This window comes from Syngnathoides biaculeatus, chromosome 7 (genome assembly GCF_019802595.1).
Source record: "Syngnathoides biaculeatus isolate LvHL_M chromosome 7, ASM1980259v1, whole genome shotgun sequence".
Lineage (NCBI taxonomy): Eukaryota > Metazoa > Chordata > Actinopteri > Syngnathiformes > Syngnathidae > Syngnathoides > Syngnathoides biaculeatus.
This window is the reverse complement of record NC_084646.1, coordinates 19,956,078-19,980,933: the sequence shown is the minus strand read 5'-3', so window position 1 is coordinate 19,980,933 and position 24,856 is coordinate 19,956,078. Positions and strand designations below refer to the sequence as shown.

Sequence of the window (24,856 nt, the reverse complement as noted above, 5' to 3'; positions counted from 1 at the left end):
AGGAATGTGTTTATGGGAATTTTTTAACCATTCTTCCATAACCGTATTTGTGAGGTCCTTCACTGATGTCCAACAATATGGCCTGGGCCTCACTCTTCACTCCAATTCATCCCAAAGGTGTTCTAATGGGTTAAGATCAGGACTCTGCATGGCAGTCAAGTTCATCCACACCAAATTCACTTGTCCATGTATTTAGGGAGCTTGAGGTTTTAGAAATTGAATAAATGGACCCACAAAATTCTTCAAAATATTGACTCCGTTCCAGTAAAATTAACTTTGTACCATTCAGCATACCAAGAGCTTTTGGACAATTCATCGCTCCCACCTTTAGAGGAACTTTTGAGCTGGCCCCTTCCTCTTCTAACATGATTGCGCACGAGGGGACAAGGCAAGGTCCATAAACACATGGATGAGAGACTTTAGTGTGGATGAACTTTACTGGCCTGTGCAGAGTGCTGACATCAACCTGAAAGAACATCTTTGGGATAAATTAGAGTGCAGACTGTATTCAAGCCTTGCTTTTCATGCCACTTGTTGCCAGATTGTTGTGTGTATATGAATGTGTGTTCAGGAGTGTCAGCTAGCGTAACCGTCTCGCCCCATATCATAGGGTTACTGAGCCATATCAAGTCAGGTTTTTGGCAGTGTTTCATGTTTTTGGGACAAAAAAAACAAAAAACACTATGACTCAAATTGTTGTTGAGCGAAATTTGGAGAATGGGGTGAGTGCAATGTTATGACGGAGATCCTGTAATTGTTGGAAAGCGGAGCAGAGGTTCAATAGAGATGTCTCCTGCTGTTGTAGAACACACCAAAGGAGGCTTTAACATCAACAAGATGAAATCATTAATAATAATACTAAGATAAATATTTACATAAGATGCTGGGGGATTCTATTTGCTCTTTAAAGAGGGTGAACATTTAATGCTGACTGAAGTTGTACAATGACACCATGCCTGTCAATCCTCCCCACAGAGAATCACCATTACAAAAGTTTATTAAAAAGGATATGCCCCACAACTGAATTAAATCAAACTACCGGGCCAGCAAGCTAACAAGCACACAACTTGCCTCCATAAAAGATCCCCATCTATGAGTACTGCTCACCAGGTGCAGGTTCAGTCTCTCTGATCTGTGGATTCGACAGCTGTCAGGGACTCAGGGGAAAGGGGGAACGTTGGAACAATTCTTTCATATCACAGAAGTCAGCTCAGCTCAAAATAGGCATCACAGATACGCAAAGAGCAATCGTGTACACAACCGAACGACCGGGCCTAATCCTGAGACAGAAACACTTTCCTGAGGTACCAAACTGGCGCTTCATTTCTTTAAATAAAATGTTATGCCAAGTGCCACTGTCATGAAATGCATGATTTTTAGTATGTTGTTCTTGTTCTTTTCCTTTCGGCTTGTCCCGTTAGGGGTCGCCACAGCGTGTCTTCTTTTGCCATCTTAGCCTATCTCCTGCATCTTCCTCTCTAACCCCAACTTCCCTCATGTCCTCCCTCAACCTTTTCTTTGGTCTTCATCTCGCTCTTTTGCCTGGCAGCTCCATCCTCATCATCCTTCTACCAATATACTCACTCTCTTGTCTCTGAACATGTCCAAACCATCGAAGTTTGCTCTCTCTCTAACCTTGTCTCCAAAACATCCAACTGTGGTTGTCTCTCGAATGAGCAAATTTCTAATCCTATCCAACGTGTTCACTCCAAGCGAGAACCTCAGCATCTTCATTTCTGCTACCTCCAGTTCTGCTTCCTGTTTTTTCTTCAGTGTCACCATCTCTAATACGTACATTATGGCTGGCCTCACCACTGTTTTGCATGTTATTAATGAAAAACAGGCACCCGGAATGGACCCATCCGTTTTTTCACCACACATGATTTTGACATGTATGGCTTTTTGTCACTCCCGCCATGACAATCCTCTCGAGGGATTTGTTTTCGAGAAGAAGCAGGAAGTGAGGTTAGTAGCAGACGCCCACTCTAGCGGTCTCGTCTGTTTATACTAGTTTTACCTGCTGAAAGGTAGCTCTTTGGTCCTTCGTGTTAGCCAAAATGGCGGCTTGTTGTATTGCTGGATATTGTTCGAACACTCGGGAGGATGGATGCATTAATCATACTTTTCAAAAAGACCCGGTTCGACGTGAAAAATTGATTGCACAGGTGCAAAGGACGAGAGCTTTATGGGTTCCAAATGACAGGTAGGTGTGTATACAGCTACTAAAAAAAAATAATAGTATCGGGAGAAGAAATAATCCTCTCATAAAGTAACAAAAGATCCGCGTACGTAAGTCAGGGGTGCTAAATGTGTCGATGTGTGCATCGGACGGCTTCCGTGCAGCAGCCGCAGAATGACGGCCTCCGCAGGCCTTGTGGATCGCCGCCGGCCTTGTTGACCGCCGCCAGCCTGTCGAGAAGGCCAACCCGGCCTTGTGGATCACAGCAAGGCCGAGCCTGGCGTGACCCCAGCGCGGAGGTGGTTTGGCCAGGCTCTCCACCACCGGCCACTGGTGTCTGGGCAACCCACTTCGTACATCAGCTCGCCGGCGATGGCTTCCGTGTCGGCTCGCCCGCCAGCAAGGCCTTGCTCGCAGCGACAGCTTCTGCGTTGGCCCCGACGCGGAGGTGGTTTGGGCACATGTGGGAGAAGAAAGGAGCTACCCCCCACCCACCCCCCACCCGGGATAGGTCCTCCTGACTACGCTACATACTGTCGGGGAGTCTGTTGTGAGTTAGAACTGATCCATGTATCATCAAAATATGGCTTGAAATGATGGGGTAATATTGCCCAGGTCACTTCACTCAATTGTGAGATGTTCTCTTCTTTGAAAAGAGCTTCCGTGTCCCATAGTAGATGGCACACTTGGATGTCGAATGAGACTTCCGCAACATTGCGCATGGATGACACACTCGCCATTCATATTTATTTTTTTGTATGGACATTGAAGTGAATAATGTTATATGTGTTTTTCATTACAATAAGTATTTTAGAATGTTTATAGGCATGTCACTGACCTTTAACAAGCATTGTACAGTACTGTGGTACCTCAATATAACGACAATATAATGACGACTGGTGGTGGTGGGGTTCATCAAATATAGATGCATATCCGTTAGATTGAAGCCCCCTTTTTTTTAACCCATATGTATGCATACATATTGTTTTATAGTGTTGATCATGACCTGCAACACCCATTACAGTAAAAAGTTATTTAAAATAAATGGGGAAAAAAAACTTGAACCTTCATAAATTAATATTTTATTCAAACATATGACACCAGTGTGCTTGGTCATGGTGACATTGTTGAGGTACAGTTCTAATCGTAGGAGACACTCATCAGATCCGAGGAATTAGTATGCTTCCTGGTTCTAAATCAGTTGCCAAAGGGGAGCGGCTTGACAAAAAAAAAAAAAGTGCTACTGAATCAAAAATAGCAAGTCCCAGACTCCAAAGACTTGCATTGTGTATTCCTTAGACTACCATCTCTCTTAGCGCTGTAGGTACTATAGACAACAGACAGAACTATCATCACATGGCCTCCACATCAATCCCCCATATTCAAAATGGCTAACACAAAGGCACAGGAGGCACCTCTTTTGGAATTGGATCTAAATCATATTGTATATCTGTGAGATAGACATATGTCGGGCCCATTCTCTGCCTCCACTGATCCATAGCGCCAGCAAACAACACCGGGAAATTCTGCAATCCAATACACATCGGGGTTCATTTTATCGAGGTTCCATTGTACATTGTGATAAATGTTGCACACTCAACATCCAATTGCAGGCAGATCATTCCGAAAGGGGTTCTCTCCATCCTCAATAACTTTTCAAGGTTTTGTCCTTTTCCCCCGAAATGGGGTTTTGAGTTTTCTTAGCCCGCTTGGGCGGTTTAGTTGTAGTCAATCTTTGCTAACTGTGGGGCAGTTATTTACTTTGAGAATCTCTGATTAAGTCCTGTACAAATAAACTTTACAAGACTAATCTATAGCTACTTAATGAATTATATAGTTAAGTACAGGGAGTCCTCGGTCTACGACTGAGATCCATTCCTACAGTAGTGACTTAACTCGGATTTCACCGTTAAACTCAAAATTTATGATGACAATGGCTTCAGCATTCCCGTGACCCTCGTGAGGATAAGCGGCTCACAAAATGGATGGGTGTTGGTACTTCAAATTAAACAACTAAAATACATTAAAATAAAAAATATAAGATGCTTCACATACCAGTACTGCGAGAAGTGGATGGCAAAGAATGAAGGGAGGCTGGGATGGCGAAGAATGCTGCGCTAAGCTACTGCTAACGAAGCAAGTGCAGGTAGCCCTTGCTCGCGGTAAATTCCTCCTCAGCGTCCCTGACTTTCTTTCAAAGTTAGGAAAATATGCCGTGCCTTTTCCCTTAATGAACATTAGGCTGATATTAAGCCTACGTTGATTCTGATCCTCGATCCATAAGGGAACCAATCATTCCATCTCGGCAACGATCGAAGAATGTTGCTTCGGGTTTTTTTTTTTTCCTTCACAAAAAAAGGTGCTTCATGAACACTGTATCCCTCATAAGGGCGAAACCCTTCATGTGCACTAAAAGACGGGCTTTGTCCATAATACTAATCGCCACGCTCGTCCGACTGAAGCCCAAGTCTTTATGGCCGTCATGGATGCCGGTGTTAATCCTTTCTCCGATTTTTTTATTTTTTATGATCTTACGCTTCGGTTCCATGGTCATTGGTTGGACCACCTTTACTTTAAAAAAAAAAAAAAAAAAAAGCTTTCTTCTTTTGGGCCATAATGTGTAAATAGGTGGGCAAAAAAGGCAAATATCCTCCCAGCGCACAAACACAGATAAGCAATATGCATGAGCTAAGCAGAAACACCGTGGTGCTCCGGCCATAATGGCGGACAAAACTCGGGCGTAGTAAAGTCGAAACGTTTTAGGTCAAGACCGACTTAACCTGAAAACTCCTTGTAGTATTGTAAACCACAATACATTTACTTTTATACTGCACTACACTAAATTGCAGCAGCCGCCTGGCTGGTCACTCACTCCAAATCAACAATGCGTGAAAGTTTATATTTACAAAGTCATCCTTGACGAATTGGACCTGAACACAGAATGGTTCCGAAATGCTTAGTTTTATATATACACACACACACACACAAATTTATATATAAAATTATTTATACCTCAACTTGTCTGAATTTGCCAGGTGATGCAAAGTTCTGTTGATGACTCAGTGTATGTCACTCCGTTTTTCTATGGGTGTGTAACATCCACTTAGTAGGTATGTATTCGAATAATTAGTAAGATTCTCCATCCCAAACACACAGAAATCTGATTTGAGTCATTCCGCCAAGCCTGATGGCATTTCTGCTCTTTTGCACTGAATCCACAAACTGCATCTATTTCAAAGTCACAGATTCATTTTGACCTTTTTCATGCATGAAAAAGTGGAAAATATAATTTTCATGGTAGTGGACCTTTAAACAACAAAATCAAAGTACAATGCTGAGCATTAGCACCTAAGGACAGTTAATACATAACTAAAAACACTGCCCACCTCCCTGACAGCGACAGACAGACAGACATCTCTGTAAAGTTTGAATTTTTCATACATACAGCTCTAGGATTGGATTACTGATTGTACTGATTGTATCTCGTCATATGATACCAGCAGTAATTCCGTGAAATGTGTTTTAATGACCACCGCAGCAGGACAGTGAAGCATGTACAATATATACTTTATGTAGCTCATAGATTTTTTTTTTTAAGTTTGGTTGACAAAAATAATAATAGAAGTCTTGTTTTTTCCCCAAGCACAAAGCAAGGTTTAGGAAAATGGACAGCTCCAAGGATAAAATGAGACATGAAAAATGAGAAGAAGAAAAAAAAGACATGATCGTGCCAAATTACCACTTGAAAACAAGCCTCTCACTTTGGGGGCTCCATATTCTCTGGCCCAAATTTGAAAGCAAACATTAAAATGGAAACAGATGTTGGGTGAATTGAAGGTACACCACTCTGCTGTTGTATGGATCATGTTTTCATCCATTCTCCGCCATTTTATACTCCTCTCTGAAATAAACATAAGCCATTTTGTGTGTGCGCGTGTGTGTGTATGCACACGCACGCAATATTCGTATTAAATGTGGTATGAGTCGAAAACTGTGATTGATTGATTGAGCTATGATTCATCCAAACATAATAAGTCTGCTGTTGTGCGAGGAAAGCCAAGTGATGGCTTTACTACACAGCTAAAGGTCACCTACGAAATAGACGCTTGTGGTTATGACTGCGCAACATTCTGCAAAATACAGTCCCGTCCAAAAGTATTGTGATGGCAAGGTCAATTCCTTTGTTTTTGTGTTACACTGTAGACATTTGGGTTTGAAATCAAAAGAATATGGAATGACTTAAGAATTGTAGCTTTTATTTAACAGCAGTAACGTCTAGATGTGTTAAACAAATCGCGACAGAGCACCTTTTGTTTGAAACCACTCGCTTTTCAAGTGAGCAAAAGTATGGGAAAAGACAATTACATTAACTTAAGACAAAAAATATTTAATATTTGGTGGCATAACCCTTACTTGCAATCAAGACACCAAGCCTGCAACCCACTGACTTCACCAACCTGTTGCATTCTTCATTTGAAATGCTTTTCCAGGACTTTATTACAACCTCTTTGAGTTCTTGTTTATTTCTGTGGGTGTCTCCCTTTCTCCTCTTCAGGAGGTTGAATACGTTCTCTCTTGGGTAAAGGTCCAGTGACTAACATGGTCAGTATAATGCCTTCCAGTTGAAGACCTAACTTAATTTTGTTGGCAGTGTGTTTTGAGTCATTATTTTGTTGCATGATGAAGCTACTTCCTATTAGTTTGGATGCATTCTTTCACAAATTTCCAGACAAAATGGTTTTGTAGACGTCAGAATTCCTTCTGCTACCACCATCATGATTTACATTTTTAATAAAGACTAGTGAGCCGATTCCAGAAGCAGCAATGGAAGCTCAAGCTATGACACTACCTCTACCATGTTTCACAGATGAGCTTGTGTGTTTTGGATCATAAGTACATCCTTTCTTTTTCCCTACTTTGGCCTTTCCATCACTTTATTAGAGGTTAATCTTGGTGTCATCGGTCCAGAAAAACATTGTTCCAAAACATTAGTGGCTCATCTCTGTAACTTTATGAAATACAATCTAGCCTTTTGATTATTTTTTTCTGATTTTTTGGGGGGGTTTTTTTGCACCTTGTGGTATGGCGTGTACATTTCTTCTCTCGAAGTCTCAGTTGACTGTGGTACCTTCGCCTCTGCTCTGTGGAGGTTGACGTAGTTATCCCACTAACTCTTGTCTTTCACTGTTTCTCCACAGGTATCAAAATGTTTCTGTCATCAACTGCTCTTGATCCCCTTAGCCGACCTGTTCGATGTCTGTTCCTCACTGCAATAGATTATTTTTCAGGACATTCTGAATTGTTGTATTGGCTATGCCCAATGTTTCCACAATAGCTCTGACTGATTTTTCCTCTATTCTCTCAATGGTTTGCTTTTCTCCCATAGACTGCTAGCTCACTGGTCTTCATCTTTGCTTAACAGCAAATGCGGTTTTCACAAGTGAAACCCAAAGCCAAAAACAAGAATTATCTAATGTTTAAGCAATCAAACTAGAAGGCAATATCTAACCAACTGAAAACACCCATTAGTCACATGTTCCAATACTTTTGCTCACTTCAAAAGTGGATGGCTTCAAATGGTGCTCTGTCCAGAGTTAACACATCTAGATGTAAATACCATGTTATTGAAGTTGGAATTCTGAACATTTGGCATATTCATCTTTGTATCTGAAACCCAAATGTTTTCAGTATTCAACAAAAACAAAGGAATTGACCTTGACATTCCAATAATTTTGGAGGGGACTGTATATTTCCATGTCATTGAAGTTAAAAACTGGAGAGTGTTGACATCTTCACATTAATGTCAACAATGACGGACAAAATACCACTGCTGTAAAATCCATTTCATTTAACCACATGATTCTTAAACATGTAGGAAAAATTACATTTTTATCCATTTTAAAATCAAACCACCACAACACTCAAGCAATCTGCATATGAACTTTAGTCACCAAACACTTTCCACCTCCAAATCTGCATCATTTAGCACTTAATAACCATATTAACTTGTGCTGCAGCTATTGAAAAATTTTACAATTTAATATTATTGATTGATGAATAGGATATATCATTTTGCACTATTAAACCAAAAATATAAATGTGACGTGCAAGTATTTTTGTCAACTTGGGGATCATCATCCTCATGGTTTAGTGGGTACGGTAAAGTAGTCAAACACCCTTACATTTTTCATTGTTATATTACCTCAATTTTTTAAAATAATTCAAGTGTTTTTTTTTCCCTTATTAATGTATACACAACACCCCTTATTGACAGAATAAAAGTTTTCCAAATTTCCAGATTTATTAAAAAAGAAAAACTCATACAGCCATGAGTATTCAAGCCCTTTGATCATTTAACTCTGGCGTTGTCTGGTGTTTCTTCTGATCGTGCTTGAGCTGCTTCTACACCTTCATTGGAATCCAACTGCGTTTGATTATACAAATGGACTTGATTAGGAAAGCCACACACCTGTCTATGTAAGACCTTACAGATAACAGTGCATATCAGAGCAAAGGAAATTTATGAGGTCAAAAACAACTGCCTGAAGAGCTCAGAGACAGAATTGTGGCTAGGCAAAGCGCTACCCAAGGATACAAAAAGCGTTTGCTGCACTTAATTAAATTTTGTTGGGCCTGCTGTGTGTACATGAATCGAAGGAGGGGGGGGGGTTTAGCAAATGGCTGAAACATGGTGAAATATTTAAGGGTGTCTGAATACTGCAACTGGTTGTTTGTTTATGTGCCCCTGCAATTGGCTGGCGAACCAGTTCAGAGTGTAACCCACCTCCTGCCCCAAGAGAGGTAAGTTAGGCTCTAGTACTCCCGCTACCCTTGTCTAAGTGGTTAAGATGATGGATGGATGAATAGTTTGCACTTTGACAAACGTACAATAAAGATTGATGACATGGTTTCAGTGGGGAAAGATGCCAGGCTTATCTAGTTGCAGGTATGAGTTCACTGGTTGTCCATGTTAGTCTCTCCTAAACAATGACCCAGCTAACCTGAATGCTGTATCTTTGAGTGATTGATCCAACATTATTAATAAGATCAAACTATTTACAATGATTCTTCATTTTTTGTTCTTGGTGTGGAAAAATAATTGTGGCCATGTATTACGAAAATGATTTTAAGAGATTGTTTTAAGACATGATTGCACTGTTTTGACCAGCCAACTCTAACAATCACAAGAGCTCAATGGTATTTAAGGGGGGAAAAAACAAATCTGCTCAACAAATGAGTCTTTAACATCTGTTCTTCATTTTTAAGAGGAGAGAATGTTGCATAATCACAAAATGAGGAGGCCAAAAAAGGGACCGCAAGACATGGTTTCTCGAATGTTTGGAAAAAGCAAATTGAGGGCAAATGAAAAAAAGTTCAGGGTTAAAAATCACAATTTGGAAAAAAAAAAAAAACTCCATTTGCTTGACGTACTGAAAGAAACTCGCTTAACCAAAACCTCTTTTTTTTTTATCTCATTCCAAAGAATTCATTTGACTGTGAAGTGTACCCGCTGTCCAGTCGTCCAAAGGTCAAAACCTCATCAAATCAGGTGACATCATAGACTGAGACATGACAGACATGAATTGTGGATTGTGGGAAATGAAGAGGCACTGGATGCTCGAAAGAAGTGGCAAAACGTAGCCCAGAGCGATTTCTAATCAGCAAAGGACTTAGTTAACTAATTTTCCAGTTGGGATTCACTCAACAATAATATACATGGAGCATATAAATAGATTTCGATAAAATCTTAATGAGCTATAAAAGCATCCACATTAAAAGTGTCATTGTATAGTCTGGTGTAATATAATATTAAAACATTATCAAGTCACACTGCATGCTTAAGAGGTTTCCAAAACATTAACAGAAGCCTATTGGATCGGTTATTATTATTTACTGTTTCGCCCCCTTTACATACACAAGTGATCGTCATTAAAAGAAACCCACTTCTTCTTATGGCGACAACTGTATATTTCTTAATGAGTTTATTTCTCTGCCTGCTTAGCTGGCCTTAGCCTTCTTTAGACTAAAACGGCAATGTGGCAATCGGTCCAGAACACATTAGAACGCAATATTTTATAATAAACATTGGCGTAAAACTTGACATATACTGTAAACACACACAATTGTCGTCGCTCACCTGAACCGTGGAGAGTCCTTCAGACATTCCTCGAAATCCACAGTGATCTTCATTTTGGCGTGTGCACGTTAGCCTTAAAAACCTGAGCGCCGTTCGCTTGTAGAGACAGTCAGTAATCCTGGGTGAGTCTCTGCGGCTAATTAGCTTGTTTGCTAACGTCACTGTACCGAGCAGCTGGCTCCGTCACGGCTCTGCTCGCCCACCAGCCTCCAAAGGCCACCAGCTACGGTTCACTAGTCGCTACAAATGTAACCATAAAATAGTGCAAGATGACCGCGACCACGGTGAAAGCTCACGCGACTATTTCGGACACGGCAGTCAGTCACGGGAACAGAAAGTGTTGCCCTGTAGCTCGATCATGGCAGCCAGTAGAAGATGGGCTTTTCGTCCACGCACATACTATGGACTCGTACGGAGATCGTCTACGAGCCTACAAGGATGATGGGCCGCGACCGACTCCAAACTGGTGGCAGCCATTCCCACTCTTGCCCACCCATGTCTAATATTTACATTGACGGGTCACCATACCACGCATTCATAAAAAAAATATATTCAAAACACTGTGATTAATGAGAAACTGGGTGTAGAGTTAAAAATAATCTGGATTTGATTGTTTTTAATTGATGACTGGTTTTAACAAAAATATCAACAAAATTGGTAATAACCGTGCAATAGAAATTAAACATTGATTCAATATCGTTATTTTTTTTTAAGCCACGCGTACATTCCAGCATTGGAAAATGAGGCGCAACATATGCCTTCCGAGTGAACTGTCACTCTTGATGTTTAATGTCTTTGCACAGAGTTACAGCCTTCCCGATCAATTGGAATTACTGATAGCTTGCTTGTCGTTACCACTCGATTGAATCCATTTGGGGGTCTGCATGAAATAAATATGCAAATCGATAGCTTGTACTCAAGCACTGAAGCATTACGACGAGTTCGCTGACTTGCTGTATCATTGCATTGCATTCAAGTGAGTGTGAATTGCAGTTCCGTTGTAAATCTCACACTACTAGAGCGAACGTGGAGGAATAATCCTCGCTTGAACTCAATCGTTGCTTTTATCCGCTTTTAGGTGCTACAAACCCAAGAGGTCAATTCAATATGCTGTTAAAGACCGCCATCAACTGGTGGGTAGAAATATTGCAAGTGGCCAACTTCACTGCATGCTCACACATAAAAAGCAATGTATCCTGATTGTATTTTGAAAATTGGAGGCAGAAACTGTTTTCAGCTACTTGCCATTTACCTTTGCATCTGCTTGGCAAAAATAATTTCTCGTCATCCTGTGTGATCCTAATCACAAATGATTAGGATCCAATTGTACAACTTTGGGGTGTTGTACAGTACTTTTTTTGGGTGGGAGGAGGGGAACCAAACAAATATAAACATCCATAGTTTTCAGACATATGACGAGTAGCATTTATCCTGACACAAAAGGAGAGTACAAAACTGTTATTGTTGTGGAGAAAATGAGGCAAAACAAAGAAATATACGATACACACACACTCAAGTGTTGAAAGAAAAATTTGAGTCAATTAAGAGGTGGTCATGACAGCAAGGTTTTGTTTTGGGGTTTCTTTTTTGTTGTTGTTCTTGCAGGTTTGCAGTTTTGTTTTTCATTTTGGTTTGTTTTTCTTGTGGCACAAAGAGCCCGCTTTGTGCAAATGGTCAAGGGTCAATTATTTAGAAAGTGAAAATGCAAAATTCAGACAAATTGCAAGTCAGTTTACATGGGTCTGGATGTCCTGTACTGCACTTCCATTAACAGAATGTTAAGAACATCACCAGTCACAAGTATTTAATGATTCAAACAAAAAGAAATTAACAATACAGCAAAACACACTGTCAGGGGTGCTCCTATATACCAAACTGTCCAGATCTCCCTTAATTTTGAAAATTACAACTTTAGATATTAGGAACACTTAATAAAGCCAACATACTCATTTTATTCATCTGTCATTGTTATTTTCTCTAACATGGAAATTATTTATTACCAAAGCACAAACTCAAGTAAGCGTTTTAATTGGGTGCTCCTCATTAAAATGAACTTAAATGCTGTATGATGAAATGATGGAAAGTCAAAATTACAAATGCACAGAAAACATTGGTTGTCTTCAAGCTGGCAGAGGATTCTTGGAAAGTAAAATATTTCCTCTGACGTCACCATCCTGTGAACATGTGCTCATCCACCATCCGTACTTTATATTAAACTGCTGCGTCCTTGTATGTTAGATAACATTATTACTCCACCCATGAACAACAGAGAGCTGTAACTTTAGTCAGTCCTGGCTTTTATGCATATCACCAAGGCGTAGGGATGTTTTGTTTTTTTTAATTATAATGAAAATTGCTGTTTTAAAAAAACCCACAATGTTATATTTTTCAGTGTTTGGAAAATGCTTTCACTCAAGAGGATCAAGATTTATTGTTCTGAAAATTATAGGTGAGGTGTGGTCCTGTGTAAAGAGGAAGAAAAAAAAATCTGTGTTGATTTGCTCTAAGAAAAACACATTTCGACTTACTGTTTGACATTGCAGCACAAACATCTAGTAAATATGGATGTCAAATTAAAACTGTGAACAATATAAAAACAAACCAGAGCAGTGAGTCACAGATTCAATGTCCATCTGCACTGAGCCAGTACAAGCACAGTCATCTTCTAGCGCTTAGGCCTGTAGCGTGGGAAGTCACATCTTTTTTCCCCCTCAAAGACCTTCAATTCCTTTCACATTCGTATGATATTTAGTGTGTTCAGTGCCAGTTCAGTGAAAAGGGAGGCAAGGAGTTGGGGACCTAAATAACATCAGGTTTTACTTTTTTTTTTTTTTTTTTAACTAGGTTAGAGGGTTCGATTGCACTTTTTGGACTCGTAGAGGGAGGTGAATTGAAGGTTACTGGCTGTTTAGGGGTGTTAAATGGGTGAAGCAGTGGCTGCTTGTTGAAAAGGCGACGCAGTGATGTCGATTGTCAGCGTGGCAAGCCGACACACACTGAAGCGGGAGTAGACACCTCATCCACTAGTCCAAAGACTCAGCTAGAGGGAACAAGACACAAATATTTACAATATGAAAGCTGCTGCATTGTACTAACTCAGCACTGCTATTTAGTTTGAGCAGCTTGGTTTTTGTACCATGGGAAACTGCAAAAAGCACATAAAAGAAAAAGCAATACAATAAAAAAAAAAAAAAACATAAAACAACAATGAAATGAAAAATAATATGGGAAATGAAAGTGAATCGGTGGTCCGGAGTAGATCTGTCTTGATTTGAGATATGAAAATGAGGGATTAATGAGTTTGTCATTCGGAGGTCTGGTGTTAGAGAGTTAGTGAGACTCGAGGCAGAGCGGCTGAAGAATCTGTTCCTGATGGTGGATAGACGGGAAGGGACAGTGAGGTGGATGGAGGACGAATACCTGAGCGAGCGAGAGGGTATGGCAATATGAAGGAGTTCCAAACATTACGGCAACCCATGGGTATTGATGGCCTTGAAGGTCCAAATAATAATAATAATAATAATAATATTAGATTGCAAAAAAGATGACGAGGTTACTATGGAGATGATGACGAGAATGGCAAATGACATGGAAAATGTGAATAGGCAGACCGGAATATGTGTCTCTTGATTTTGGATTTGAGGAGGGTTAATTGAGTCCAATCAGTGTTTTATATTGCCTGCGATATTGGACAGGGAGCCAATGGAGTTGTTGCCTAGCTGCAGTGATGTGACGAGTGATCCTTGTCCTTGTAATAAAGTTGAACGTTTTTGCAGTGACTTGTGAGGGACACCATGCAGGAGAGACTTGCAGTAATCCAGGTGCGAAGTGGAGGGTATGATGAACGACAGCAGCAGTGTTGCATGTCAAAGGATGTAGACCGGGTGACGTTTTATGTTATTAAATTGCATAAAATGCATTCAACAATAAATTAACAAACAACAATGTACACAATCCAATTCCAGTGAAGGTGGAACATTGTGTAAAACCAAAACTAATAATTTGCAAATAATTTTCAACTTATCTTTTATAGACACTACAAAGAAATACTCAATTTAGTGTTTGAACTGATGAACATGATTATTTTGTTGCCAAATATTCACATTTTCATTATTATTATTCATTTTGAAACAAGTTCCAAAATAGCTTGGACAGGGACAGCAAAACACTGGGAAAGTTGACGAATGTTTGGACGTTTGGAACATTCAACAGGTGAAGAGGTTCATGTCATGATAGGGTACAAAAGGAACGTGACAGAAAGGCTCAGTTGTTCATAAGCAAATACGGGGATCGAAGTGCGCGAGTGATTTTTGGTTGTCTGTAGCAAACTTGGGCTTGCAATGTTTGGTCTAGTGCACTCAAATGTTTGCTATATCTCACGGTTTGGTTTTATCACATTGATCTCACTGTACCCTAATTATGGTATGATTCCTAGACTTTACAGCAATACTATCAGCTAAATCGGTATCAGATGATAATTAGCATTTTATGCTGATTGACTGATTGTCTTTAATGTCATAATCCGCTGATCCAATTAATGAGGTCATTGATTGGCTCCGCAAAAGACATTTACGCCGCTTCACCATCATGCGCATTATATTTGAATACAAAACCAGGTTTACCTTTTTGTGTGTCTGTTGACATAAGAGCACCTTTCATGGCTCGTTTATTTAATCGAAAAGTGTCAATAGCAAATAGGGAGCATAGGTACCATGCAGTGAGTAAGCGACATAACTAAATATAGTTTCTTCACTAAGGGAGCTCACTTGCTATTTTAACCCAAGACTAACTTTATTACCTTCCTGTGGTGGGTCAACAATGATCTCCTCTGCCTTCTCCTGTGCGTTCCTCATCTCCTCATCCTCGAGCTCACAGGCGATAAGCTGTCGAGCCAGCTTGATATTGAGGGCCTCATTGTAGTGCCTCTTCCTCATCATTTGAAAATGTTTTTTTTTTGCTGCAGAGGAAGGGGGGAAAATATCACTGTAAAATGAAAAATGGTTTATTTAAAAAAAAAAATAAATCAATCGACATCTACATTTGGTAATGACTCGGGCTGATGAAATTGAAAATTCAGCTAAACTTTTTTTTTTCCAGAAACGGTTCCCCCAGCTGCTCATCCATCTGTAGTGTCAAAGAGGATCAAGCACAAGACTACCGTAATTTCTGAACCATAAACAGTGACATTTCTCACACACTTTCAACCATGCGGTTTATGCAATGATGCGGCTAATTTATGGATTTTTCTAACGGCCACCGGGGGGCGCTCGAGCAGGAAAAGGTAAAAGTGAGACAGGAGGAGAATATAGGTGTTGAGGAAGATGCAAGTTTTTTTGTCGTGCTTTATGCATGAATAAAATTAGCATGATCAGACCCCAGTTTATTCGGGGAGAGAGCTGGAGCCTATCCCAGCTAACTTCGGGCGAAGGCAGACAACACCCCGAATTGGTCGCCAAACAGTCGCAGGGCAGATAGACACCATCACTGAGCAGGAATCGATCCCACGCTGCCCGTACCAAAGGCAGGCATGTGTACCACTACACCATCAGTGACTCTAAACTCATACATGCTTGATGCCAATACATACAAAGTAACACACTACTAGACGGTAGTGGACAAAACTAAACTGTAGGAATCCTATTTCAGACACACGTATACCTGTATGGTGAAGATGAATATATTGTGTAACACAAGTTATTTAAATAGCCATGTAAAAGAGGAAGAACTAAGACAGACGAAAGGTGCAGTAGAACAAGTAGAAATCCAAAAAGGCTCACAGCCACATCTGGATTAAAACTTGTGTATCTCCAACCTAAAAAGCCTCAGAAGAAAAAAAAATGCAGATGTGGAAAATAGGTTTGGTAGTGTGCTCCTGTGGTTCATTGCAGAAGTTCAGTTCTTTCAGAAAACAAACCTCAGCCTTCAATTTTCATGTTTTTTTTGTCTGCATATTGGAAATCTATGTGGCAAGGTGCTGGCACAGCAGGGGAAAAAAAAAAAAAAACCTAAAAATAAAAAATTTGCATTTATGGGTCTTGTACGAAACAGTTTAGACTTGGAATTTAGTTTTCTTCTGTAGTGTAAAGTGACAAGAAGAAAGAGGCAGAGGAACTTAGTTGAGAGAACTTGAAAGCCTGGTGCATTTATGAAATTACTTTGTAGTGTGATATAATTCAGCATCGTGACAACCCTTCATGAAGTGAACATCTTTAATTATTTACTACTGTGATATAAACTATTATTGCGTTGGGCTAGATACAACAAGATATCTCCTTTCCTGGGAAGATAAACAAATCACCACCAGTTCAGGGTGTACCCCGTCTCCTGCCCATTGATAGCACTCCTGTGACCCTCATGAGGATAAGCAACTCAGAAATGATTGAATTTATAAATGTATGCCATCATCTAGATGTGAAAAAGTTGTACACTTTCATTCTAATACGCCACTACGGCCTAGTGGTTATGGAACAGGTTTAGCCTACACTTTAATTCCAATATGACATGGGTATTTAAGTGTTAATAATAGCAGTCCAATGTAACTAACGGTGCCATGGTGGAGCAGCTGTAGAGCATTGACCTCACAATTCTGAGGACCGGGGTTCAAATCCTGGCCCCGCCTGTGTGGTGTTTGCATGTTCTCCCCGTGCCTGCGTGGGTTTTCTCCGGGCACTCCAGTTTCCTCCCACATCCCAAAAACATGCATTAATTGGAAACTCTAAATTGCCCGTAGGTGTGATTGTGAATGTTCTTTGTCTCCATGTGCCCTGTGGTTGTGTGGCAACCAGTTCAGGATGTATTTTTTATTGCTACATGTCAAACAAGTTACTTGTACGTGCAGTAGATTTTCAGGAAACCAACAAGGACCAGCATTCATGATAAACACACTGTTAAGGCTGTGCAATTGGGTGCAACTGGGCAATTTGTTGAATTTTGGTGTGTTAAAAACAGTCTGCTGTTGACTGTACAAACTCAAAAGCATTTTGTAAAATGATTTTTTTGTTCAAAAACACCAATGAGGACAAGCGGCTATAGAAAAATGGATGTGTAGATTATTTGTAGGACTCATTTATCTTGAGAGTCAAAGTTACCATAAAATGTAGAAGAAAGCATTCACAAAATTGTAAATTAATTTTCCCTGAGTTGCACAAAATATGACCATCTAAATGAGAAATATATTTAATAATGAGGTCAAAGTTTAGTTGATGCTCACCTTGTTCTTCAGGTGAGAGCTCCTCCTCTTCTTCATCTTCTTCTTCTTCTTCACTGCTATCCTCTTGCTCCTCTTGCATAAATCGAGATTCAGAGCCTTCTGCTGCTTTCAGCCTTGACAAAAACAGAGTAGATGTTGCTTCAATTCATTAGCTGGAGAAACACCCTCACACCTCAATTTTTGCTGAGGTTCAGTTGTGAATATCTGGGAAACTTTCAAACAAGCCCTATTCGGAGTCAGAGTAGATGGGGAGAGAAATGAAGATGAGGTTAGGGGGTGGAGAGAGCAGGCACAGAGAGGAGAACAAGTGAACATGCGAGTACTCAAACATGAAGTTACCATTGCCATCTCTCACCCACAACAGCAGAGAACAAAATGAATAGTAGTTTATGGCTGAGTGGATGGTGCTGAATGGCTGTGAAGGAAGATCACATTTACAATTCTGTACTACTCTTCTCCAAAAGAGTGGCCTGATTCAGTCTGTCATCTTAAATCTGATCCTCACATGTGGACAACGACAAGTTGAATCAATGAAAAATATATTAAAGAGTCTGTATTTTTCCAAACCATTTTTTGTACTGTTTGGGATGTTATATATGTGAAGACATAAATTAAAACAGTCCACGGATTCTTGAGTTCCAGACCTATTTCTGCATGTGAGGCTTGAAATCATGTAATTTAGAATTTCTCACCCTAATACATAAATAATCAAATATGGGTAAGCCTTTGTTGGTCAGTGACTTGTGTTTTTATGCCTCAAAAGTATTCTCTGTCAATTGCCTGTCTGTTGTCATACTAAAGCAGCAACAATTACCAGAGACAAATTTGTTTTTGACATTCTTGGCAAATAAAGATGATTCTGATTATCAATGACATGAGTGAAAATCTTCACCTATACACTACCAATTACTGCTAACAAACATGTGTGCTGTCAAAAGTGGGTCTTCTACATGGAGGCAACCTATATGAGGAAATGGAGCATGGGACATTGTGATCAGATGACGAAGGAGGAAAAGAGCAGCTGATATCTACAGGACTCAGTAGGAAATAGATAAAGGAGGCTAATTGACTTGATAGCCTGGAGCTAGTCATCGTCCTCACTGAAGCTTCCGGCATTAAAGCACTTCCATTAGATGGCAGAATACAAACCCAGTTCTCTCCCATCACACGAACCTTACACAGGTTAACGATACCAAAAAGTAAGGATTGCTCATCCTCCCCAAAAATTGTTTGGGGTTAGGGAATATTCAAATGAATTTGATGGATTTTATAAATATTGCAGACTTTAATGTGAGTTTCATTTTTTTATCTGAGAAGATAAATCCACCAAGCTGTCCGCCTGTAATACATTAAAGTAAAAGCTATGGAGCCGTGAAAGTTCGACAAGCTTTCATTTTCTGTAAACTAATTAATCGCACTCATGTTCTACATGCTCTACTGATGCTCTGATGATCTACAAAAACTGACTCCAGTAAAGAGGAATTAGCTTCAAGTTTCTATATTTGTACTGGGATTGTTTTTTTTTTTCTCCTATGGAACTAACAGCTGATTATAAACACCCATTGATGATTTATCAGCAGTCCAAGAAAAGACCAAGAAGTATTTCCATAAAAGTAAAGACTGCTCTCTATCCAACAGGGATCCTGGCTAATGTCTGTATAGAAAACATAGACAAAGTGCAAATTATTCTTGTTTGGCCTAATTCTTTTCCAGCAGTAAAAGCTTGGGAGTTTGTCAAGATCTTTTCAGAAAAGCCCAATTGCAGCATTTTCAAAGGGAAGCATTGTTTACTTGAATGCTCAAAAGACACCTAACCCATTTTTGGTGCTGTGTAAACAAACTTCTTGATCAGAGGCAAAGACATTAGTATGTGTTATTAATCATTAGATGGCGTAAAAACTGACAAATAAATATCATCTGAGATGACACGCTGTGGCGACCCTTAACGGGAGAAGCCGAAAGAAAGTTGTTGTTTGTAGACTGTGTTCCCAATTGGCTCTATAACCAAACTACTTTGTTTTAAATCACACGCTCAGTCCTGGTTTACAAAATGTCTCACCATACTAGCCTTTTTAATATGGCCAAAGGTTTAGAACTAGTATCAGGGAATGTTTTTCCACACATCTAGCAAATGTGTGCCTTCCATTCAACAGTGTCATAAAACTGAACCAACTTGATGAGTCCTTGGTTTTTTAATTCAGAAACTTTGACTGTCACCTTCACATCTCTTGCATGCTCATAAAATGCTTACCTTGTTGTTATGTCATTCACTTGGAGTGCAATCCAAGCTTTCGAGTTGTTCAAGGCCACCTCCTCCTCGTCATCCACCGTCCAACTAAAAGACATTTTTAAATTACTCGAGACAAAAACTTGACAGTCACGACAGGTGTAACAGATGTCATGTGACCTTCCCTGACTCATTCTGATGCATTCCATTAAAATCCCATCCCTAAACCTTCCTATACCAAGATTTATTAGGGGTCTGAACATGCTACATAAATATTCTGGGGTTTGTTTTTTTTTTCAAGCAAAACATAACTGATCAAATTTGATAAACGTGGACCTGTTATAAGGTGTGCTGGGCTCATCTATCTTCATCAGGCCATAATCTTTGTTTGCTGGATGGTACGTTGCCAGAATATTCATCTCATCCCACTTCTGGGATTTCTTTCTGTTAAAAAAAAAAAAAAAAAAAAAAGACCAGAACAGAGGTAGTGACAAAGTGAATCATGTACTTACCGGTAGGTATTGAGACTGAGACACATCGTTAAGAACTGCTGTCCTCATTCCCCCCCTTTTTTTTTTTGTTTTGACATTTTTTTTGTGATAGCTCTAGAGCAAATGCATTAAAATATCATGAGCATCAATCTCTGAATCAGTACATGAAATAACATATTTGATTTTGTGACATTTTACATGCAATTCAGGTAATTTCTGCTCTGTCATAAAAACCTGCGTAAGGAAGGGTGGTGGGGGGTGGGGTGGGACACACCACCAACCGTAGTTACAAGATATATATATAGGTGCATATGCTGATGACTTTACCCAGAGGTCTACAGCTGGCAGCATTTCGCTTGGAGATACCTAATTCAATAAAGTGAGTCATGAGAGAGAGGTGAGCAGCACTATCAGGTGACAGAGCAAAGGGCAGTGAGGAAAGGTTCTGCCCTACTAACGTCTGTGAAATGAAACATTCAAGAACAGCAGTGGGCATTGGTTTACTATGGAGATAGATGCTGGTCACTAACCCTAAACTAGCACACAAGAATCTAGGAGCAGAAATTCTTCATGGTTTAAAAAAAGAATGGCCATAAGAAGGACTTGATTATTTGTAACGTTTAACATTTGAGTGAAGAAAAAACTAATTTGGGTAGCCTAAAGCAGTGCCCTGTGCCGATTAAGCCTGTTTTACACCGATCCAATTGTATATGAGCGACAATTGGTAGCTCCAGCAGAATTAGCAAATTCACGTTACGCAGATTAATTCCTGCAAACAAACCTTTTAGCGCACTCTTTGGGTGGGACAACTTGTAGGTTTGTGTCCCTGTTTAAACAATATAGAGGGAAAATGCATTGTTTAAATGGAGACAGATGGTGGGATAATGGGCGGTTTACCCAGGATATCCTTTGGTTGTAGAGTGAACAGAGTAGAGTGGGGATTTGGTACATGACTGACACATAAGGAAGAAAATTTTGAAGTTGTAAGCAAACTAAATGAACGAGCATACAGGAGGGTCATTATTGAGATAATGGGTAGAGGGAAGCCCGTATTGGGTATTATGAAAAAATATCCATCAGTCATCAAGAACTGCTGCACACAAATCAGTAAGATATCAAACGTGTCACTGGAAACCAGTGAGTTATTGTGAGTCCTAGCAGCTGACAGTAGGACTCTAGCATTAATACATTCATTTTTCTACATGCTTGTAATGCGATTTGTGGGCGCTCATTTTCCACCACTTATTTCAAAAATTGGCAACAAGAAGGTTGACATCACAAGACTTCAACATATCTTGTCTCTTAAGGTTCCTCCTAAACTCAATTCAAATTAAGGGTCACTTATTTTTACTCTTGTATCAATAAAGAAGGTCAACTTTATACTTAGGTTTCCATCATTTTTATAGGAAACTCGTTACAGATTTGGTTCAACAATGGTGCTCTGTGTTCGGTGCTTGGCTTGACTCCAGGATGCTCTTGGAATTTTTTTTTATCCGCTTTACCTCCTCACACACTTACAAAGGCTATTTTTGGATAGACACACACACACACACACAAAAAAAACTCTTGATTCAGTGCTGGTAATGGAATTCACTAATAGCTGTCATCTCTGGCCTAATTTCAAAGAGCCCTTCTTTGACATTACTAGCTCATGTCTAGAGCTGCTGGCTAAGTTAGCAGGTGGCACAATGATTGATAGTAACTAATCATAAAATGACAGTTCCTTTTATGGTCTCCTCCACAATCTGAAAATAAATGATTAGGAAAGGACACAAATGGGATTTTCCGTAAAAGAATTCTGTGATGACAACTGAAGTGCTGGACCAGTCAACAGTACACATACTCAGTTCAGCTGACTTTCTCCAACAATGTATATTCTTCCACAAAAATTGTTTCATCAGGCCTCGAGATGCCCATTTGAGACATTTACGGTACGGTACATTCATCAACAAAGAAAATTAAAATTTTGAATAACAAAAGGACAAATATGAGCATAATTTAAAATTCAAAGCAGAGTAGACATTTTTATTTCTAGTTTGTATTTTGAGCAAAAAAGAAACACTAGGGATGGAGGAAACAAATGGATAAACGCAGTTAAGCACAGTTTTTGTTCACACTACCAGCTTCCTAGAACTCTGATGCAACTGACCAACTACAGTATTTGTGAGTAATGGAAATGTATTTAGATAATCGGCGACTGGTGATGGGCTGAAATACTGGAAATGAATATTTTTTAAGGAATAAGGCAGAGTTAAAATGTCACCGTAAGAAAAAACACTCTAATATTGCTATTGTGGTTCGACCTTTATAAGGATATACTCTAAGTAGTTGTCCATATTGCACAGCGCTAAACAAGGATGTAGTAATCACATGGTTATGAGTGGTACTGTAGTTTACAATATTGTAGAATTGCACCACAACACCCATTCGATACCTAATTATAACAGTCCCTCTCCCAAGGATTTAGAATTAAATAGCAAATGTGATTTAGGTTGCAAAAGATTCTGTGTCAATTAGTAACTCAGTGACCAGGACAAGCGAGAAGGGGCTATGTTCTCAAATTGTGACAGTGAGTAAAGTAAATACGACACGATGAGAAACTAAGCAATATCAAATATTGGGCCCTGAGAGAGACCTTTAATAGTTTGGGTGTCAATAACTTTGATTGGTTCCCAATTATTTTCATTTGTGCTTCATTTGACAGGTGGAATGGGGAATTATATGCATTGTACGCCTTGAGAATCGCTGAAATACATGTAACCTCTTAGAAATAAAAAGCTAGCGAAGAATCTATTAATAACAACACACCCAGAAGATTTAAGTAAAAAGCACCTTCTCCAACTAATCAGGCAGACACAAGTCAATATTGCGAGTTTTGTGGTCGTAAAGTTACGCTAGTCTACGCTACCAAACGTAGTTTGTGGTAAGCTAGCTTTCGTAATGTAGGCCACATTCACACTGCTACAGGGGAAAACTCACTGCTGGTCTTCATCTGAAAGTCCGGGAGTTTGTTCCGGTTTATCTCCCAGAAATTCGCCAGGCGCAGGATGAACGCTGCCGGTGTCATTCTTGTTCTTTAGGATGCCTTTTATCGGCCGCGGAGCTGCCATTCCCACACGCTGCTGGCTGCCTGTCAAAGCGGGCTCGATCGCTCACTCGCGCAGGTGTTGATCCCCTCGACAATTTCTTCCTCTCAGTACTCAAAGAGTGGATCAAATGTGCTCGCTTTCATAAATCAACTGTCTTCAGTACGTTCAGGAAAAAGCTGAATCGGATCCACGGAGGGAGAGCACATTTCTGGTCTGTTGGTTCACGACTGCCGGGGGGGGGCTATGTTGTGAGGAGCGGGCGGTTGCGGACACGTATCGCGATATTTTGAAAACGTGACTTCCGTGTCACATTTGGACCCCACTGACGTTTCTAAATTTGGGTTGTTTTTCGTTTTGGAAAACAAATGTGCATTCGTGCATTCATTTTTAAAGGTACAATTTTTTTAATAGTAAATAATGTAACAATGAATACATTTAATTTTGTTTAAAAATGCTTGCGAGATGTAGTAGATGTAGTAAACGTATCCCTATGACTGCATTGACATTTGGGGGACTGAAGGAAATTTATCAGAACAGACCGCCGAAATACATTGTAATTCTAGTCTTACCGCTAGGGCGAGTCTGGGTTGAGTACTTTAGGTAAACTATGACCTAATTTTAAAAAGTACCCAAGTGAAATTTGTTCAAAAATTTTAGACTTGAATATGACCATTTGGTTGACTTCAGACAAAAGTCAGACTTCTCCTTCACAGTAAACAGCTAGATGTAAATGGTAATGGACTGCACTTACATAGATAGCACTTTATCTACCCCATCACAATGCCCAAAGCACTTTACAAAGCCTCACATTCACCCACTCTCACACACATTCATACACTAGTGGGCGGCTGCTGCCATCCAAAGAGCTGCTTGGCCCACTGGGATCAAATTAGGCCGAGGACACTTCGATATGCGGACAGTCGTAGCCGGGATTCACACCAGTGACCCTTCAGTTGCTGGACCCCTCTACTTATTGAGCCACAGGCATCCAACTGGATATGTATTGCATATATCTGTAATTTAGTTTTGTCTAGACAGAAAGAAAATTTCATAGCATTGAAAAAGTACATTGTTCCTATCCACAATTGTTATTTCAAATAACTGCATCATCATTCCATCAAGACAAATTACGTTATTTGCATGTCATGTGTTTAGGGTTTGTTGTTATAAATACAGCATCTATTATTCCTCTATCCTGCAGTGAATTACAGCTATCTGCAAATGAATTGTAGATATCTATAAGTCCATTTGGAGCTATCTACAACTTCATTTTCACTAGTCATAAATTTAGAACTGCAAGACTTCAACTACAGATTGCAGTGGATTTAAGATACACTATACTCTACTACCAAAAGGTGGCACGGTGGAACAACTAGTTCGAGTGTCAGGCTTGCAGTTCTGAGGACAAATCCCTGCCCCACCTGTGTGGCGTTTGCATGTTCTCTCCGTCCCTTCGTGTGTTTCCTTCCACATTCCAAAAACATGCATTAATTGGAGGTTCTAAATTACGCTTAGGTATGATT

At 39.8% G+C, this 24,856-nt stretch overlaps 2 protein-coding genes across 3 annotated transcripts in view; both read right to left on the bottom strand.

The window, feature by feature from the left end:
• Positions 1-10,813, bottom strand: part of LOC133504099 (arf-GAP with coiled-coil, ANK repeat and PH domain-containing protein 2-like) — a 53,872-nt gene extending 43,059 nt beyond the window's left edge. Inside the window, exon 1 of one of the 2 annotated variants that reach the window (XM_061826292.1) lies at positions 10,317-10,813. In XM_061826292.1, coding sequence (XP_061682276.1) covers positions 10,317-10,369 — 53 coding nt within the window. In that variant the 5' untranslated portion in view covers positions 10,370-10,813. The remainder of the gene's footprint in view (positions 1-10,316) is intronic. The other variant, XM_061826291.1, reaches the window with a different exon arrangement.
• A 1,292-nt stretch (positions 10,814-12,105) lies between these two features.
• ppp1r2 (protein phosphatase 1, regulatory (inhibitor) subunit 2) lies at positions 12,106-23,604 on the bottom strand. The gene is made up of 6 exons (XM_061826296.1): positions 23,224-23,604; positions 20,090-20,197; positions 19,778-19,861; positions 17,527-17,639; positions 15,115-15,273; positions 12,106-13,356 (listed from the first exon to the last, which is right to left on the bottom strand). Exons 1-6 carry the CDS (start codon positions 23,352-23,354, stop codon positions 13,340-13,342), a joined length of 612 nt encoding a protein of 203 aa, XP_061682280.1. The 5' UTR covers positions 23,355-23,604; the 3' UTR covers positions 12,106-13,339.
• Positions 23,605-24,856: the final 1,252 nt, after the last annotated feature.

Bases quoted from the DNA above. Each gene is read 5' to 3' on its own strand.
- ppp1r2 (XM_061826296.1), bottom strand. From the start codon at position 23,354: ATGGCAGCTCCGCGGCCGATAAAAGGCATCCTAAAGAACAAGAATGAC. The intron at 20,198-23,223 runs GTGAGTTTTCCC...TTTTTTTAACAG, and splicing joins CTTTCAGATGAAGACCAGCA to AAAGAAATCCCAGAAGTGGG. The intron at 15,274-17,526 runs GTGAGCATCAAC...CTTCCTCTGCAG, and splicing joins GCTCTCACCTGAAGAACAAG to CAAAAAAAAAACATTTTCAA.